This window comes from Pleurodeles waltl, chromosome 3_1 (assembly GCF_031143425.1).
Source record: "Pleurodeles waltl isolate 20211129_DDA chromosome 3_1, aPleWal1.hap1.20221129, whole genome shotgun sequence".
Taxonomy (NCBI): domain Eukaryota; kingdom Metazoa; phylum Chordata; class Amphibia; order Caudata; family Salamandridae; genus Pleurodeles; species Pleurodeles waltl.
Window position 1 is genome coordinate 829,579,160 of NC_090440.1, and position 18,517 is coordinate 829,597,676.

Sequence of the window (18,517 nt, forward strand, 5' to 3'; positions counted from 1 at the left end):
ACTGCTGGTGTCTACTGGAGTGAGTTCTGACCCCCCAAGAGGCACCCCTACTCCCTTATCCACCCAAATTGGAATCCCCCCCCCCCCAACACTGCTTTCCTAACAGAATTCAAGACCCACTCAGATCTTATTTTCTGAACATAGAGAAGCAGCAAAGCTGGCACACGTCACTCTCCTCCTGTCCCATTCAACCCCTCAAGTAACAGTATAGCAGCCTCACCCCATTGCAATGACCTACTTGTCTAATGAAGATTGTGTATACATGCCTCCTCACACAGCGAATGATTCCTTGAAATCAATGCAAAGAGGTAGTTTACTCCTATATGATGCCTAATCCAGTATCTTCAGCAACTCCCACTAAATTGTATATTTACAAACCTACCACACCCACACTCACATGAACACACCAGACACATTTTTGTTTTGCACACTCCAGCCCACACTTCCAACAGATGACAACATTCCGATTGTAGAAATATGTATATATAATGGTGTTGATGTAATAATAAATTACACCTATTCAGTGTTTTTTTTTTTTTTTTTTTTTTTTTTTCTATTTTGTGATTATTGTTGCCATTGTTTTGTCTGTCTTTTTTGGTTGTTCTGTTTCTTTAAGATGTGTGATATGGGGATTTGATGTATTTATCAGTGAATATGTCTTATTTACTATCACTAATTGAGGAAAATTAGAGCTGCAATGGATCTTAACACTTGAATTTCCTTATAGTATGTGGAACAGCCAGGCAAGGTAAACTAAGCACAAAAGAGAGCAATGTTGGTAAGAATTGCTGAAACAAGTTGGGGTGAGAACTCTGGTCACATCTTAAATTTAGATCTGAAAAAATATTGATGAACAAATGATGTGTTAAGAGGGGAGTGAAATTACCGGGGGTGAAATGTGAGTGGGAGTCTAGGAAGTTTGTTCCCAAATAAAAAGATGGACTGACTGGAAAAATAAAATAAAAATATGAAATTCAGATGATGGAAAAAATAGTTCTGTCATTTTCAAGCGTCCTCATTTAGTGTTTTTACTATAAAGATTCTGAATACGATCTTAAAGGGTATGAAATGGATACCAATCCCAGTGGGTTTTGTTTGTATGTTGCCTTTTAAGTAGGTGGATTCTGAATTTCTTGTCAGATTTCTGCGTTAATAGTTGCTAGACTAGTCCTTTACTGATTTGTGTATAATATTGCAGCTTTTGGTTTCTTTAGACCCCTAAATGTTTACACCAATAGGCCTATGATTATAAAACTCTATTTTAAAGTATCATGTTTTAGGTTGTCATTTATTATAAGATGTTAATAGTGAAAGGCAAGTCAGTAGTTTATATTTTCTTGAAAAAAATGTTGCCTTTTTCTCTTCCTTGATTTCCTGGCACTTGCTGTTTTGGTAGGTAGCCAACAACCAATATTACTGATTGTTTATAATACAAGCTTTCACAATATAAAGAAATAAAATCAGAAAGATCCATATTGCAAGCACAGTACAGTGATGTAGGATACCTTATGTATAAGTGTTGCATCCTCTAAATAAAGATAATCCACTTTAACCTAGAGTTCTAGATATTCCCAACATGTTTTCACTTCATGGTGCGTTACATTTTTCAGAAGATTAATTTCTCCTAATTGACAAATTAATTTCATCAAATTTGCAAGTTAGCTCTCAGAAACTACACATACCATCAGTCCTTTATTATTTATTTAATGAAAAGCTAATCCGATTTAGTAACAAAACCTTTTTATTTTGTTCTTTCAGACAGTGGCATCAACCATATGACTCTTCTTAAACAGTTTGAACATCTCAACCACAACAATCCAGACACGTTTGAGGCAAAAGATTTAGATATGTTAATAAAAGCCGTGAGTGGTAGATGTCTTTTAAATTTAAATGTCATTACAAGTTTGTACTTTTTGATGTGTGTTGCTCCTGTATGTTGCTGTGATGTGTATGGATTTCTAGTACAGCTCCATGTTTATACTAGGGGTGGGGGGGAACAATTCTGCTCCGCTGGTGGAGTTCGCAGAGTTTTGCCCACTCTGTGTGCCTCTTAAAGAGCGGAGATCTGGCAAAACTTCGCTAACCACTCCGTGGCAGAATTTTTTTTCTCGCGTGCTCCTCTCAAACATTAGGTTAAACAGTGCAAATTTGTGTCCTCCAGTGTGATTTTGAGCGCTAGAATGCTCCCCGGCAAGATTTCTCAGCACGGACGCACAGGGCTGGTTGTGACCGTTCGCATTGAGAAAGCTGCCACTCGAGTAGAAAATCGACTCGAGCAGCAGAAAGAAGCTTCGGGCAGTAAAAATCAGTTTGAGTAGTGCAACATGCCGGATTCTGCCCGCTTGCGGATCTCCACAAAGTCTTGCAGAGTTTTTGTGTTAGCTCCCCAGAATTCCACTGAGTAAAACTGCTTGTTCCGCCTAGGCCTGGTTTACATGTGGGGCTGTATAGAACGATGGCTGAGTTAATTGCATTGGGACCACTGTTGTTAACAGCTGTGATGTGAGTTTAAGAAGACAAATACGTGCCCATACTATCTGTAGCTATGAAATGCTTGTATTCCAGTCCGCTCCCATTCATTTCTTTATGCTGTCTTATTTTTATGAGTTCAACAGACAGCTAATAGTTGAATATTGAGTTAGTGCTGGGATCATTTTGGACCATATTTTTGATGATTGTTTTTATCTAGTTGTCCTTTCTTGGTTCTGTGCTTTCATGCTGCTTAAGTGGATTATGTAAATTGAGTATATTTCTCCTGTATTCAAGATTCTGATGTGTTGTGTGTCACCTCTCCAGCCGAGGACAAGGTTTTACTTTGACATGTCTTGAGGGGGGTCAGGCTTAATGTGTGTGTTGGCTATTATGTGTTTGTTTGCAGACTCGTGTGTCTGTACGTTCATGTGTATGTGTGAGGCTTTCAGAATATTTCTCGTTTCCCCCAGTCTTGAACCCTCCGATCCCATAAAACATTTTTTTAGTTGAATGTACAGAGACATCCCTCGTATCTTATGATAAAACCAGTTATCTGCCCTGCCCCAATACGAAATCTCAGAAGACTTTTAACAAGGACTGTAATCTTTTATAGCCTCTCTTGGACATTGGTTTCCAGATGGCACAGTGACATTAAAAATACTGCCTTTTTACCTGTTTATGGATAACCAAGGTGTTTACATAGTCACCCACAGGTGGCCATAATGAGAACTTGTTTTTTACCTCCAGTGCGGTCATAAATTCATTTTTTCAGACTGAATAGAAAAAAGTCTGGAAAAGATGTGTTTTGTTTGATGTATTTTTCTTTGACACAAAGCAGTACGCATCCTTTGGTTAATTAAAATAGTTCCTATTAACTTACCTGTCACTTCGTGAAATTTAGATCATTGTTGGTGATTTTTGTGTGTTCATACATCCAATACTGAGACCATCGTCTGCTGGCAGTGAGATTGCCATGTCCCTCCGTAATCATGACCCCTCTTGTAAACATTTTAACATTGAAGCCTGTTTTTTTTTTTTCCTTTATGAGTTTTCAAATGCCTAACACAAAAATGGAACGTAAGTCAGAACCAGAAGGATGGCCCTCAAATAGTTGTTAATCCTGTTGGTACCTGGTAATTCCAAGTCCGGTTTGGAGGCGAGGATTATGCTCAAACTTTTTATTTTATTAACCTGTAGCATTCAAAGTATATGCTACCTTTCCTGTAACTCCCTGGGGAAAAAAACGACAAAAAAATCAACAGCCAATGAAATATCTCCAGCAGTGTCCATATATTCCTGCTTGCATGTCTGTATGTCCTCTTTCTTTCCTGTTTCGAGTGAAGATAAGTGTTTTTACATCCCTATGCTTTGTGGCTCCTTTATTGTTATTTTGTGGTTTTCTCTACTGGCAGCAACCGTACTCTGACACACCCACCGCGCAGCTTCATTTTGTTTTGCTGGAAGCTAGTGGGGACTGCAGTGAGGCTCGGCGGCCCCTAGAGGGTAATCCACCGAGTGACACGTGCGTAATGCACAGCCTCCCATTCTCGGGACAGACAGCTCATTCGAACGGAGACTCTCGTCCTGGTTTGCCTCACAGCCCCGTTGTACTGGAAGCCGTGAAGCCTCGTGGGGTTCCATAACATTTATTACAGCAGTGGACGTCCGCGACAGTAAAATCTCCAAAGACTCCTGCAGGCATTTATTGATTTTTAACTATTTTTTTTTAACCCCCTTACTTAAGCAAACACACCCGTTTCTCTCACCGTTGCGGGCCGGACCCAAGTGCTTGCCCATGCCCTCAGTAGCGCGTGGGAGGCTGGCCCCAGAGGATTACCCCAGGACATTTCTGTGGGTAAAGCCAAAGGTTAACGAAGTGAATCAACGCGGAGCTGACTCAGTATTCGAAACCTACTATATTAACCCTCAGTCGGCTCTTAAATTATTGGCTTGTCACCATATTGATTCCTGGCTACGTCCAGACGTTTCTATGGTGCTTTGCACTTATGTAAGTGGGGCTATATCCCAATCCATGTGATGTTTGGGTGCTTGTCGTCCATTTTATGCATTGGGTCGTCCTCTCCCTCAGGCATTATCCTATTGGGCCTCTTCCACAGGCAGTAGCATATAAATTAAATAAATATAATAAAAAGAAAGCAAAAAAATAATAATTGTGTGTGTGTATGTATGTGTGTGTATATATATATATATTCCATTTAGTTGAGGAAGGATACCTATCAGTATGCAGGAACCATGCTGAAGCAGGGCCATTTTGGTCCTTCATATTGATGACGAATTCTGCGAGTTGGTGGATACTTCCATCCAGCAAGCGATTGAACCCTTGGAGAGAAGTCTCCTACAAGTGGCTTATGCATGCCCAGTTCTGCTTAATTTGCCTGCCTCCCACTCCAGGGGTACCCCTACAGGCCAACGGGTGCAACGTCCTCAGAAGCTCTGCATGGGGACGGGGAGGACCTCACGGATTTGATGGAGTTCAGCAGGCCTTCCTAGAAAGGGCTACTCACCCCACATTTGCAGACTCCCTAGATGCTTTTGGCACCCCAACAGAAGGTCGTTCAGTCCTGCACTCAGCAAACACAGACAATGAGAACTCCACAGATGACTCGACTGACGAAGCAGGCCCATCTAGGCCCTGGCATTCTGCTGCCGGGTCAGTGGAGCTTCCCCACGAAATTCAGGAGACCTCTGATATGCTGGACCTTGAGCAACTGGTTTAATCCCGCTCCGCAGAGTGGTTCCCCTATGAGAAAGTGAGCGCATAGGATGCCCATTGCCTCAGGAAATCAGTGGACAAGGACGTCCGTGCCAAGCTGTGGGCGGAATGTCCCCGTCCCTCCTTACCGGGGAATGTTGCCTCCACCGCAGAGAGAGATCCCAAGATGGCCACTTTCCTCCAAAAGTTGGTGAGAGACCCCAAAAAAGGCACCAATAGGTCCTGGTGGTCCTGCCAGGACAAACTATTGGACATAGCGGCGCCTCTCACAAAAATCCTGGAACTTTCCGAACAGGCCAAGGTCTCTCAAACTTGGGGACCTTGCTTCCACTGAGACAGGGTCCGTGGCACAAGGGGGCCTTTATTGCAACCACTTTATAAAGGAACTGTCAATTTGTCGCCACACTCGCATCACTTGATAAGGCCCAATATTCTATCAAACAGGTCTTTCACCAATGCCTTATCATAATGCCAGTTGTGGTAGAGGGCACTCGACCAGCCGCCTCTATGCAAGGCCCAATAGAGGACCTTGCCTGTGCAGGCGAATCCTTCTCCACCAGAAGAGGCCACAGGTGACGAGGCTCTCGGAGGGCTCCTAGAAGCCAGATTCAAAGAATCCAAGCCAGTAAGTGTTCTCTTTGATCCCTCTGTTCCATAAGGGAAGGGGGGTTGGTACTGTTCTTCCACAATTGGCAGGCGCTCACCTCAGACATATGAGTGCTTCAAACCATCTGGGATTTTCAGCTCGAGTTCTACGGATTCCCGGTCCAGTCCTCAAGACCTCAGTGGACCAGGAGGTGCGCGACCTACTAACCAGGGAGGTGATAGTCCTCTCCTTTTACATCCACAAGGTTTTCTTGGCAACCTCTTTATAGTAGACAAAAGAGATGGTGGACTACTGCCAGGCAGCAATTTGAGGGATTTAAAAAAATGGCTGGTTGGTTTACTGCCATTTCAAGATGGAAGGAATCAATTTGCTTCGCAACTTGCTCCGTCCGGACGATTGGATGGTACGTCTCGATCTGCAGGATGCTGACCTGACGATTTCCTTTTTTCCACCTCATCGCCATTTCCTACAATTTCAATGGAACGATTTGGTCTACAAATTAAAAAGGTCCTCTCTTTTTATTCTCTGGCCCTTGGTGTTTCATCCACAGTCCTAAAATCAGCAGCGGAACACTTCCGAGCACGACGATGTCGTCTAATTACTTATATCGACGACTTATTCCTCATAAATCAATGCCCTCTCCGGCTGAAGAATCATCTACAATATGCAATTTCCATCCTGAAAAGCTTGGGTTTCCTCTTCAGTGTCAGGAAATCCCTTCTGAATCCTTCTAGACAACTCATCTTTCTGGGTTTTGTCATCAACTTGGTGAACAAGACCCTCAGCCTGCCATCTCCTAAGATTGCCAAGATCCCTGGGGAATTGCGGAACACTGTCTCAAGGTCATCAGTTTCGCTATGCCAGGTGGCCAGGATAGTAGGGCTCCTGGCCTCATCTATTCTAGTAATTTTTATGAGCCCCTTACACTACAAGGTCCTCCAGAGACTCAAGGCCTTCCTCCTCCGCAGGAGCCTCCAATATTCAAACATGTTTCCCTTTTGGAGGAGCTGAATGACCTGGTCGTTATCCCACATAGAGGCCAGGAACAGACAGGCCATTTTCAGTTCTGACCCAGACCTGGTTATCGAGGCCGACCACAGCGGCTCTGGTTGGGGAGCATGCTGCGGCGACTCTGTTACAGGAGGAAAATGGTCATCCCACAAACATTTCCTACATGTCAGTTGCCTAGAGATGACGGTGGGCTTGTTTGCCATCCGTTGTTGGACCAAGGACAAGGTAAACACTTGTGTTCTGCTGAAGATGGACACTGTGTCAGAGGTTTGCTACATAAACCACCTGGGCAGCCCCAGGTCCAAAATCCTAGCTGATCTGGCAAAGGAGTTTTGGTTGTACTGTCTGACCAACAATATATCTGTCACAGCGGAGTACATTCTTGGGTCCTCCAACCAAATAGCAGACCAGTGTTGAAGGGAGTGGCCCTACACCAGTTTATAGCAACTGGATACTTGCATTTTCACCTCTCTGAATTCCCGTTGGAGTCCTTTCACAGTGAATCTTTTCGCCTCCCAGCTGGACAAGCAGCTTCCTTGATACTTCAGCTGGAAGCTGGATCCTCAAGCAACGGATAATTTCCTTCAGGATTGGTCGAAGGAGGTGGGATATGTGTTCCCTCCTTTTGCCATGATCACATGTTTGACTCAACTGCAAAGACAGGGGGCTTAGGTGGAGCTCATTGTTCCGTTTTGGAGATCTAAAGTATGGTTTCCACTTCTTCTGGAACTTTCTTGTGATTCTAAAATCTCTCTTTCCCACGATCCTGACATCCTTCGGGATCCATCAGGTCAGAGACACCCCTCATTCTCCTAGGCAGTCTAACTGTAATGGCTTTGAGAGTTACAGGGAGAGATGGAGAGTCCCGGGCTTAGCACGAGAATCTCCCAACAGTTTAGATCAGCATGGATCAAGTGGGCACGTTGGTGTGTTCTACACAAGGAGGATCCATTGGGATGTGTTGTTGTCCCCATCCTAATTTTTTTTTTGTCTTCATAGGGCGTGGCCTATCATACGGTCAATTTGTCCGATACATTCCTGCAGGCCATCTCCAAATTCAAGATTCTCTGGTGAAGGAATATCCTCTGGTTTGCAAGTTTTTTTGTGAGGAGTCTGTCTTTCTTTTCCTCCTCAACCCAAGTTTTCCAAATGATGGGATGTCAAATTTGTTCTGAATCTTTTTCTGTCTTGGCATAGTGATGAGTACCTGTCATGTAAAGAATTATCGGTGGAATTGGCAATGTTATGTCTGACTTCCTGCCGCAGGGTCTCGGATGTGAGAGCCTTAGATGTTTCGAATTGTGTCTTTTCTCCCCGGGGGTCACCTTCCATATTTCTCAAAGAACAAAAATGGACTCCATGGTAATTTCTCACTCATCTTTTGATAAGATCTCAAAGTTGTGTGTAGTCTGATGCCTCAAGGTGTATGAGAACATGACAGAAAAGTTCCATCCTCCAGGGGAACGACAACTGTTAATTTCATGAATGAAACCTTTCAAAGCAGTGTCCTTTAACACCATCGCTCGTTGGTTCCATTGGGTCATGCAGGATTCAGGCATCAATTGTGTCCTTAATCGGAGCGCCTTTCAGTCGGGGGGGGGGGGGGGGGGTTATGGCCTCAAGGGATTTTGCCCTGAGGTCTAGACTTGAGGACATTATAAATGCGGCTGATTGATCATCAGGCACTATGTTTAAGCAATTTTATTTTAAACCAGCAGTGGGCATTACGTCCTTGGTGGTCAATAAGCTTTAAACAAGCATAATTCTCGCCTCCGGTCCTGATGTAGAATGTAAAATTTTCTTGCTATCGTGAAGGAAAGTTTACATTCTATTAAGGACACGGAGGCAAGGATTATTCCCACCCAGTGTATCATAAGACTGTCCAGCCCTCATGGACACACTTTGATCAGAAATGATGTCTAGAGTAAGTATGGTTTTTCTCTTAAGAGTTAATATTATGATTGCAAATTTAAATAGCTACGGTCTCCTATATGCGGTCAGTGGTATTTGATTTTACCTGGGTTGTACACTGGAATACCTAGGGATGTTCGTTGTTTTACCTTGAAGAGTTGATGATTTTTTTTTTTTGCTGCTTTTTCTATCTTACTTTCAGGTAACTTTTAGACCCGTCAGCACTTGGCATGGTTTCACCTGTACTTTTTGCTTCTGGCCTCCTGTTTTTGATCTTGTGCTGGCTTTAGGAATCTGGGCACTTTACCACTGCTGACCAGTGCTAAAGTGCAAGTGTTCTCTGTCTAAACTAGATTGGTGATTGGTTTTCCCTTGATTGGCATATTTGATTTACTAGTGAGTCCCTAGTAAAGTGCACTATGAGTGCCCAAGGCCTATAAATCAAATACTACCAGTGGCCTACAGCACTGATTGTGCCACCCACATGAGTAGCCCTGTACACATATCTCAGACCTGCCATTGCAGTATCTGTGTATGCAGTTTTCTACTGCCAATTTGACCTGGCAAGTGGGTACACTTGCCAGGCCCAAACCTTCCCTTTTTTTACATGTAGGTCACCCCTAAGGATTGCCCAAGGCAGCCCCGTGGTCAGGGTGCAGTGTATTTAAAAGGTAGGACATGTACTGGTGTGTTTTACATGTCCTGATAGTGAAATACTACTAAACTTGTTTTTTCACTATTGCAAGGCCGATCTCCCCCATTGATAACATGGGGAGTGCCTGGAGATGTCTCAAGTGCAGTTTCCCATTGAGTGAAGATAGTCATGGAGTTTGGGGTCTCTGAACTCACAATTTAAAGGTACATCTTTTGGTGTAATTGCTTTTTAAATTGTAAGTTTGAAAATGCCACTTTTAGAAAGTGGACAGTTTCTTGCTTAACCATTCTATGCCTCTGCCTGGCTGTGGAATACATGTCTAGGTCAGACTGACAGTTGGGTTGTTTGTGAATTCACTCTAGACCGTCTCACAAAGGGAGCTGAGGTGTGTCCCGCATATTCCGATGAGTCTTCCTGGGCTAGAGTGGAGGGATGACACTTGCATCTGAATAGGGCTGTGCCCGCTTTTACACAAAGCGGTCTCCAACCTCCTAAAGTGTGTCTGGGGCCACAATAGGGAGAAGCACAGTCTTATGCACTACAAAGACTTTCCTTTGAAGTTTGCCTGATTTAAAGGCAGAAATAAGTATTGGACTGCTGACCCCATAACTTTAGAACACTTCTGAGCTGACGACATTCTGCCAAGTAGCAGAACTGGATGATTGAGGAGGACATGTCACTCTGCCTGTTTGCTGTACTAGCCTGCTGCTTCTGCCCAGGGAATGAAAGGACTGGGCCTTGCTTTCTACATCCTGCTTTCCAAGGTTCTTCAAGGTTCTTCAAGGGTTTCAACTGAGCTTGTTTCCTGTTGTGAAGCCTCAGGGACATCAAAGACTTCATCTGCCAGTGTCTGGGCTCTTCTGCTGAAATCCCGGATTTGCCAAGTGGTGCCAAATCCAGTCCCTGGGGCCTTGAAGTTGAAGCTAGTAACCTGAGTGACAATCCACTCACCGGAGCGTTTGCTGCATAAAAATCAATGCAGCACCTGCAAAATCGATGCAGCGCCTGCTTCAGCGCAGATCCATCCTTGCTGTGCGGCTGGATTTTCCACGCACCATGCCTGTGCTTCATATCTTCGACATCCCCGCCTGGACCCGAGGCTGCATGTCCGAAAATTGATGCATCGTTCTCCTGCAGGAAAAGAATTGATGCATCGCCAGCCCAGTGGGGGAAAGAATCAACGCATGGCCTCACTTGCGAGTAAGGAATTGACGCATCGCTTACTTTTCTGACGCATCACCTCCCTTGCGGCTTTATTTTTGACACCTACCAGGTACTTTGTGCTAAAACAACATAACCATTAACTTTGATGGATTAAGACTCTTAACATTAAAAAGTGATACCTTTTCTTGTGTATGTTGGATTTTTGTAATTTTGGTCTTTTTTGATTTAGATAAATATTGGATATTTTTCTATACTGGTGTGGAGTCCTTTTATGGTGTTTTCACTGTTACTGTATGTGTACGTACAAATACTGCACACATTGCCTCTGAGACAAGCCTGGCTGCTTTTGCCAAGCTACCACTGGGGTGAGCAGGGGTTATGTTAGGTGTGCGACTCCCTTACCCTGACTAGAAAGAGTCCCTATTTGAACAGGGTGTAAACTGACTGCCAACTAGAGACCCCGTTTCTAATAGTAATGATTCCAACAAAGGTGAGTAATGTAAAAGGATGCTTCCCTAGCGCATCAAGAAAGAGGAAGTACAAACATGCAGCAGGAATATATTGACATTGCTGGAGATATTTAGTTGAGTGATTTTTTTTTTGTAGTTCTATCCCAGGAAGTTGTGGGAAAGGTAGTTTATACTTTGAATGCTGCTGGTTAATAAAATGGAAAGAAAGTTTGACCATAGTCCTTGCCTCTGTGTCCTTAATAAAACTGAAACTTTCCTTCACGATAGCTAGTAAATTTCACATTACATTTTACCCTTGTAGTAATCCTTTCCTACCTAATGCTCTGAAACAGTTCATGGAAGAGACCGCTATTTTAAGAATCCTAGAGAGGTCTTTAAACGGTTTTGCATGATCAATGGTCTGAAATGTGACAGACAGATCCACAGTACTGAGATTGTAGTGTGGTCAGTTTTACGTATCCTTTGCGCATTAGCTTCAGGCTTTAGGCCTTTGTGCATTTTGCCCTGGATGTATTTTATTCCTTTGCTTGCAGCTTAGAGCATCTGTGCACTTTGCTCTAAATGCTTTTATTTGGCTTCGTACTGTTATTTTTCAAATAGCCAGTTCTACGGTCTTGTTTTATTTTTTATATCACACTGTTTAGCCTACTTCAGCACTGGAGTTCTCCATAACACATTCCTGTTCACTCTGTGCTTCAGTCAAGGATACAGTCTGGTACATTGCCGATAGACGTGGTAGGAGTTTAGTCTTTGGCATTCTTGCGTAAGGACATTTTGTGATCACGCTGACATGTTAGTTATAAAAACACTTCCTTGTCCCAATACACGCAAGAGGGAGATTCCGACCAGGGAACCACAACTAGACGCTGACTGCCACGTTGCAGATGCTGAACCAGATCACAGGCCTTTGCTCAGGTATGAGGGCTGATGTCTCCCCGGGGATTCAGAAAGGCAAGTTAGAATCTTAACATGCTGTGCTCGAAATAGAACTAGCTGAGAGAGAATAGAAATTGTTAAACACCATGATAGCGTTATTCTTATGTTTCACTCTCCTCGTGACTATTTCAATCCTACTGTGTTGTATGGTTCTGGTTATTGCGGCTCACTCCTTAATATCTAAAATGCAGTTGTTTTATTAAAACATTATATAAAACTTATACTGCCTTTGTCATTTGTATATGAGATCATATTGTAAATGAGAGAGTTGGTTTGGATCTGAGTGACCACGACTTCCCTGAGAAGTTCCAAAGATGTCATGCGCTCGGCTGCCCAATCATCTCTTCCCTTTTGGAGAAACGAGGCACTGCTAGTTAGCCGGAGCAAAACCGGGTTTAGGGCGACAGAGGTCATTCCAAGTGGGTCCGACTCAGTCCCCCACACCGTGAACGATCCTGCTGCCTAGAAATCCAGTAGTTCATTTAGGATAATGAGAGCCCACGCGACAAGATCCACTGAGCATTATGGTTAGACTTAATTCCGCTGAGGACGGGCCTCTGGAGAAGTAGGGCTGGTATTGTTTGCCTCTGGTGTCCTGGGGTCAGACCTACACAATGGCTTTACAAATGGGGGCCAAACACAGTCCTGTTAGCACTTGGTTCTCATTGGTAGCAATTGTAATCAGTCACAGGCTTCTCACAGAGATATGAGGGCTACTCAGGCTCAGAACGTAGTAATTACCCAGCAGCCCAGAAACTGATTTTCTATCCCAGTGAATTACTTTAGTTAAGTTCTTTAATACACATTTAAAACTTAATATTACACAGAAGAGGCTGCAGGTACACTTACTTTACAGGTGTCTTAGCTACTGCTCCTTGAGTCCTGGTCCCCTGTTCCTCTCTCATGGTTGTCCCACCTTTGTGGAACTAGGCAGGTAGCTCTACTTCTCGGTTCGAGATTCAAGTGCACATGAACCCTTTGAATAGTTTGTGCGCTCCGCTATTTCAAAAAAGTCTGTCTAGTTGTCACCACAGTAAAATTTATTTCAGTCATCATCAGGTATCTGGCCGGGACCTACAGCATGCGTGTTTCTTGCTCCCTCTTCCATAGATAGTTGTGCCGCCTGGAGATTTTGCCTGCATTCAGGCAGCCGCCATAACCACCACCAGCAGCGTAGACTACTGACCCGAATCCTTCTAGGTGATTTGGGGCACCATGGTGATGCAGATCTCTAGCTGTTAATGAAAATGTTTCTAGGCTCAGATCAGATATTGGGTTCAGAGGTGACAGTGGCACGGTCTGCCTCAGAGGCATTCTCTGATGCAGCGCAGTCCTCTTTGTTGCAGCAGTGCAGCATTCCTCAAGTACTTTTTCCCGATGTAGTGGGACAGTTCACTGAGGCACAGCTTTCTGATGTAGTGGCAAAGTCTGATAGGGCACAATTCTTTCTTGCAGTGGAACTATCCGCTTGGGCACAGATTATTGTAGTAGCCCCCCCCCTCCTTTTGATCCATTCTTGCAGAGAGACTGCCTTCATCCCTCAGGGCATGCATATCACTCTCCTCAGTTTTACTGTTTTGGCATACCCACTTACCACGGATGGTTTAGTCGCTTCTAACTGCCTGGATAGTCTGCTGGATTAGCAGCCAACTTCTTTTCCCTCCCCCTCTCATTCTATGTCTACCTCTTTGCCCCCACCCCCCTTTCTGTCTCCTCCCTCTCTTCCCCTCTCCCTGCCCCCTCACTCCCGGAAGCTTGGCTTATAGGCACTTGAGATCAGAGGAACACCTTCCTCCTGCAAGATGTCAGGTGATGTTCCCTCACATCAGGTAAGCTCTCCTTTGCTAGGTCAAAGAACTTGGAACCGTAACAAGTAGGCATTGGCTCCCACTTTTTCTTTTGCTTGAAATCTGTTTATTAGAGATTTTCAAAATCTAAAACAAGACGTACTCCAGCATTGAGATCCAACCACATTGACATACATCGTAACAGTATTAGAGCTGCAAATAACTTCATTTAAGTGGCAAGTGAATGCTAAAGATGGTAGTGGAGCAGAGTAACCAAGTAGGGGTCGATGCCAGCAGGCACACATGTCATGGGTTAAAAAAAACATAACTTGAGAACCAAACTAAATGGTAAAGGTCAAAAGTGTGGCTACCGGATCAGCAGTGGGTCTTAGGTTGTCGTAGGCTGGAGCCTATTTAGTGTTGGGGGAAGTAATAAGAGGGGGCAGGGGGCATGCTTAAGCCGGGCATCATACCCTTTATAGAGCAGTCCAGCTGGGTTATTATGCAAAAAGTTGTAGGGCTTTGAACCAAGGTGGCCTTAAACATGTAGTCTGGGCAAGTAAAGTAATTAATCAATGGTTGCCAGATATGGTGAATTTAGCATTGGTGTGAGCCAGTTTGTGTCTGGAGCTCCATTGCCATAACATGCCAGAGAAGCATAAACCATAGAGCAATGGGTGGGGCTAAGGGCTTTATTCAATATAGTACAGTAAGTTGCTTTGCAGCATCTAGTATATGGCTAATGAGTTTCCAGTCAGTGTGTTTCATTGCATTTAGTGCAAGGGGTTGAACAACTGTGGTATGGAAAGCTGGAGTTGGAACCAAATGACCCCTTTTATATGCCCAAGGACCTCCTTCCAATAGGTAGTAATGAGAGAGCAGGACCACTATTAGTGGCAAAAGTCCCCTGGCTCTTTTTTGCACCACCAACAAAGAATGTTTGTAATATCTTTGGGTCATGACCTTGTATGTTCTCTTGTGTGATTTAGGGATGTTGCACCAAAGCGTTCCCCACTGTTTTCAGGATATGTCCTCTGTATTATTAGTCTGTCATTGTTTTTTGTTGTTGTGGTGTTGCGGCTGTGTAGTATGTCAGAGTACTTGATAGGTATGAGAAATTAGGCCCAGGGTGCCATCGTATGCCTTAACCAATCATTCAAAGGGTGTGTAGGCCCATGTAGCTCCTGCGCATTAGAGGGGTGGAACGCCTGCTGACGTAGTTGGCAATATTGTCTTCGCGTTGATTCAGGGACTTTGTATTGTTCAGAGGTTTTGATAGCAACGAAGAGATTACATAGCGTTCTGCACTCTCAAGCCTCCTAGCCAGGGAATGTATTGGGGCTAAGGGCTGGGGTGAAGTCCAGATTACGCATGATTGATGTGTTGCGAGAAGGGAAGGTGATGAGCACCATTGTATTCCAGATCTCAAGAACTGTCCTTGTGGGGGTGGCAATATAGAAATTCTGAGATAGGGCATGTTTGGGGCACCCGGCTAGATCCTACAGGGGGCAGCAAGCTGCTGCTTGGTCCATGTGGAAGCAATGGTTGTCGCTCTTGCAGACCACCCACTCGGATATACAGTTGAGTTGATCCCCCAGTAACATTCTAGAAGATTGGGGCAAGCCAACTCCTCCCCCCACTGAAATGGAGCTAGTGCTTGAAAAGCCAGGGAGGCCATGCTTACCTTTGGTGAGGATCAGGGCGCATGATTTAGTCAGATTGATTTTAAAGCCTGAGACCTGTTCAAAGTCTGCAAGGCAGTGAACACCTTAGGAAGAGAGGTAGCGGGTTCAGTGAAGGTGAGCAGTAGGTCATTGGCGAATAAGCCTATTTTGTGGGAATGATCGCTAGATCGAATGCCCGCAATTACTGTAGTCTTTCAGACGGTAATAGCTAGGGGCTCAGCTGCAAGGGCAGATATGCCACGGTGGGCACCCTCGACTGATGCCCCTAGCAAGATGGATCAGGCTTGTTAGTTGGATTGTGGTGGACGGACAGACCGGCGATGCCATAATTTTATTAATCATTCCTGTGCCTTAAGCCAGTCTTATGAAGGACCACTCTGAGGAAAGTCCAACTAACCCTTTTGAAAGCCTTCTCAGAGTCTGGTGAGATCAGGCAAAAAGGGATATTGTGCCGGTGGGAGTTTTCTACCAAGTGCGCAGTCCGGTGGATATTAACCACTTCTTGTTGATTGCAGATAACTCTCACCTGGTCCGGGTTTGAGGCCTGGAAGGTACCGCTCCAGCCTATTAGCCAGGATCTTCATGAAGGTCTTGGCATCCGTTTTTAGGAGTGCTATGGGGCAATAGGAAGAGCACAGTGCAGAGTCCTTGTCTGGCTTGGGGATGAAGCTGATCTCTGCAGCTTCTATGCTAAGGGTGAGCCCGGTGTCCTGGGTAAAAGAGTTAAATAGTGTCAGCAGCGAATCCTGGAAGTGAGACAAACGCCCTGTCGGGCCTGATGTTTTCCCATCTGGGAGTTCTTGCAACACTTAGTGCAGCTCTGACAGGGTAATGGGGCTTCTAAAAGTTCTGCGTGCTGTGGGTCGAGGGGGGCAAATCACAGTTGCGTAAGTAGGTATCTATTAGGTCTGGTGGGCTATAGTCTTGTGCATAGAGGGTTCAGTAATACCTGTGAAATGCTTGTTGCTTTGCCCTTTCGGTGGTCCCCAAGTTAATGTTGTCCATCTGGATTTTGGCGATGTCGGCTCTAGCTTGATGCTGATGCAATTTACTGGCTAACAGGGGTACTAACTTTTCCCACCCCTCATAATATTTCTGCGTAAGGATGGATCATTCGGCTTCATTGGTCCTGCGAGCTTTCAACTGACCCCTCCAGAATCACAAGCTGTCTCTTGTTCTGCCTGGTGGGGCAGTCTGATAAAGGTGCTCAAGGGCTTTAACCTCAGCCTCCAGACCTGTCTCCACCAGAAAAGATTCCCTCACTCTTGCAAAAGTAATAGTTGAGATCACCCCCAGTGGAAGCCTTGAACCCATCCCACAGTGTGTCGGGCGACACAACCAGAAGGCCATTAAGTTCAAAGTAGTCCGCAATCCCTTTTTGGACCTCTGCTGTATCTACTAGGTCTCTAAGTAGTTGTGGGGAAATTGCCACTGTGGCAGACCTAGATTGAGATGTTTGCTGCTTCCAGGTTAGGGAGCAGGGAGGATAGATATTAAATGACTGCATATGTTGAATTACTATTCTTTGTGTACCACTAATGAGTGATACTATAAGTAACATATGTCATCTGAGTGGCTGTGTGACTCTGTATCAGTGTGTGAGTGGGTGGCTGTATGGGTGTGTGAGTGGCTGTATGGATCTGTCCGTGGGTGTGAAAGTGGCTGTATAGGTCTATCGGTGGGTATGTGAATGACTGTTCGGGTCTGCAAATGGGTTTGTGAGTGACTTTTCTGGGTTTGTGCGTGGTCGTATGGTTGTGTGAGTCGTATGGGTGTGTGAGAGGTATTGGTGTGTGAGTGGTTTGTGATTGGTTGTATGGGTGTGTGGGTGGTTGTGCTGGTTTGTGAGTAGTTGTATGGCTCTGAGTGGGCGTGTGGGTGTTTCTATGGGTGCATGAGTGGGTGTGTGAGTGGTTCTGTGGGTATGTGAGTGGTTCTGTAGATGATGTCATGAGTGATGTAATATGTGAGGTCATAAACAGTGCATTGCAAGGACGTAAGTTATAGTTAATTCAGTTAATTATAACTGCTGAATTTCAGTGGTTTTGTGCTTATGAAATATCAGCCTAACTAGAACGTCCCTGTAACCTTTGTTTTTATTTGTTATTTTTAGTGAATTTCATTGTTTTTTTTTTTTTAAATGTTATTTCCTAACTATAACACCCCTGTAAGCTTTGTTTTTGGTCTCAGCCCCGTTTTGTGTGTGCCTGCTGTTTGCCTTCTCCCTTGATCGAACTGCTTTCTCCTTGCTCTTAAGCCCGTTTTGTGCATGCTGGCTACTAGCCTTTCTTTCCTTCTCACTGATTTCTTCTTGCTCTCAGCCCCATTTTGTGCACGCCTGCTGGTAGCCTTTCCCTCTTTCTCAGTGCTTTCTCCTTGCTCTCAGACCCGTTTTGTGTGTACGTGCCGCATGCCTTTCCCTTGTTCTCACTGCTTTCTCTTTGCTCAGCCCTGTTTGTGCATGCCTGCTGCTTGCCTTTCCCTCCTTCTCACTGCTTTATCCTTGCTCTCAGCCCTGTTTTGTGCGTTCCTGTTGTTTGCCTATCCCTCCTTCCCACTGTTTTCTCCTTGCTCTGTCCCGTTTTGTGCATGCCTGCTGCTTGCCTTTTGCTCCTGCCTTCTCCTTGCTATCAGCCCCATTTTGTACTAGAACGCTGCTTGCGTTTCTCTCGTTCTCACTGCTTTCTCATTGCTTCCCCCCTGCTGTTTTTTGTGGGCCTCTCCTCGACTTTACCTCCTTCTCACTGCTTTCTTCTTGCTCTCAGCCCCGTTTTGTGCATACCTGCTGCTTGCCATCATTTTTTTGGGACCACAGGGGTAGCCACAATGCCCTTGCAATCCCAGCCGGCTCCCCGCTACCTTCAGGAGCTGGTATTGCTCCTGCACGCAGAGAGCAGCTGGAAAAGCAGCCTCCTGCATGCAGGAGCAATAATTTTATCTCTTTCCCTGCCCTAGTGTCTGCGGGGAGGGAAAAAGCCCATCTATCTCTCCTGCGCGCGCACACTGGTTTGCACGCTCAAATGTGGCTGCCTTCTCTCCTGCACACAACACGAACTCTAATTTCGCACAACTGTGCGCGTGTTAT

General features: G+C 44.8%; 1 protein-coding gene across 2 annotated transcripts in view; it reads left to right on the forward strand.

Annotated features, from left to right (window-relative positions):
* Window positions 1-18,517, forward strand: part of NUCB2 (nucleobindin 2) — a 467,074-nt gene that overhangs the window by 92,372 nt on the left and 356,185 nt on the right. For both annotated transcript variants that reach the window (XM_069223731.1, XM_069223732.1), the window contains exon 5: window positions 1,759-1,862. In XM_069223731.1, the coding sequence (XP_069079832.1) occupies window positions 1,759-1,862 (104 nt within the window). The remainder of the gene's footprint in view (window positions 1-1,758; window positions 1,863-18,517) is intronic.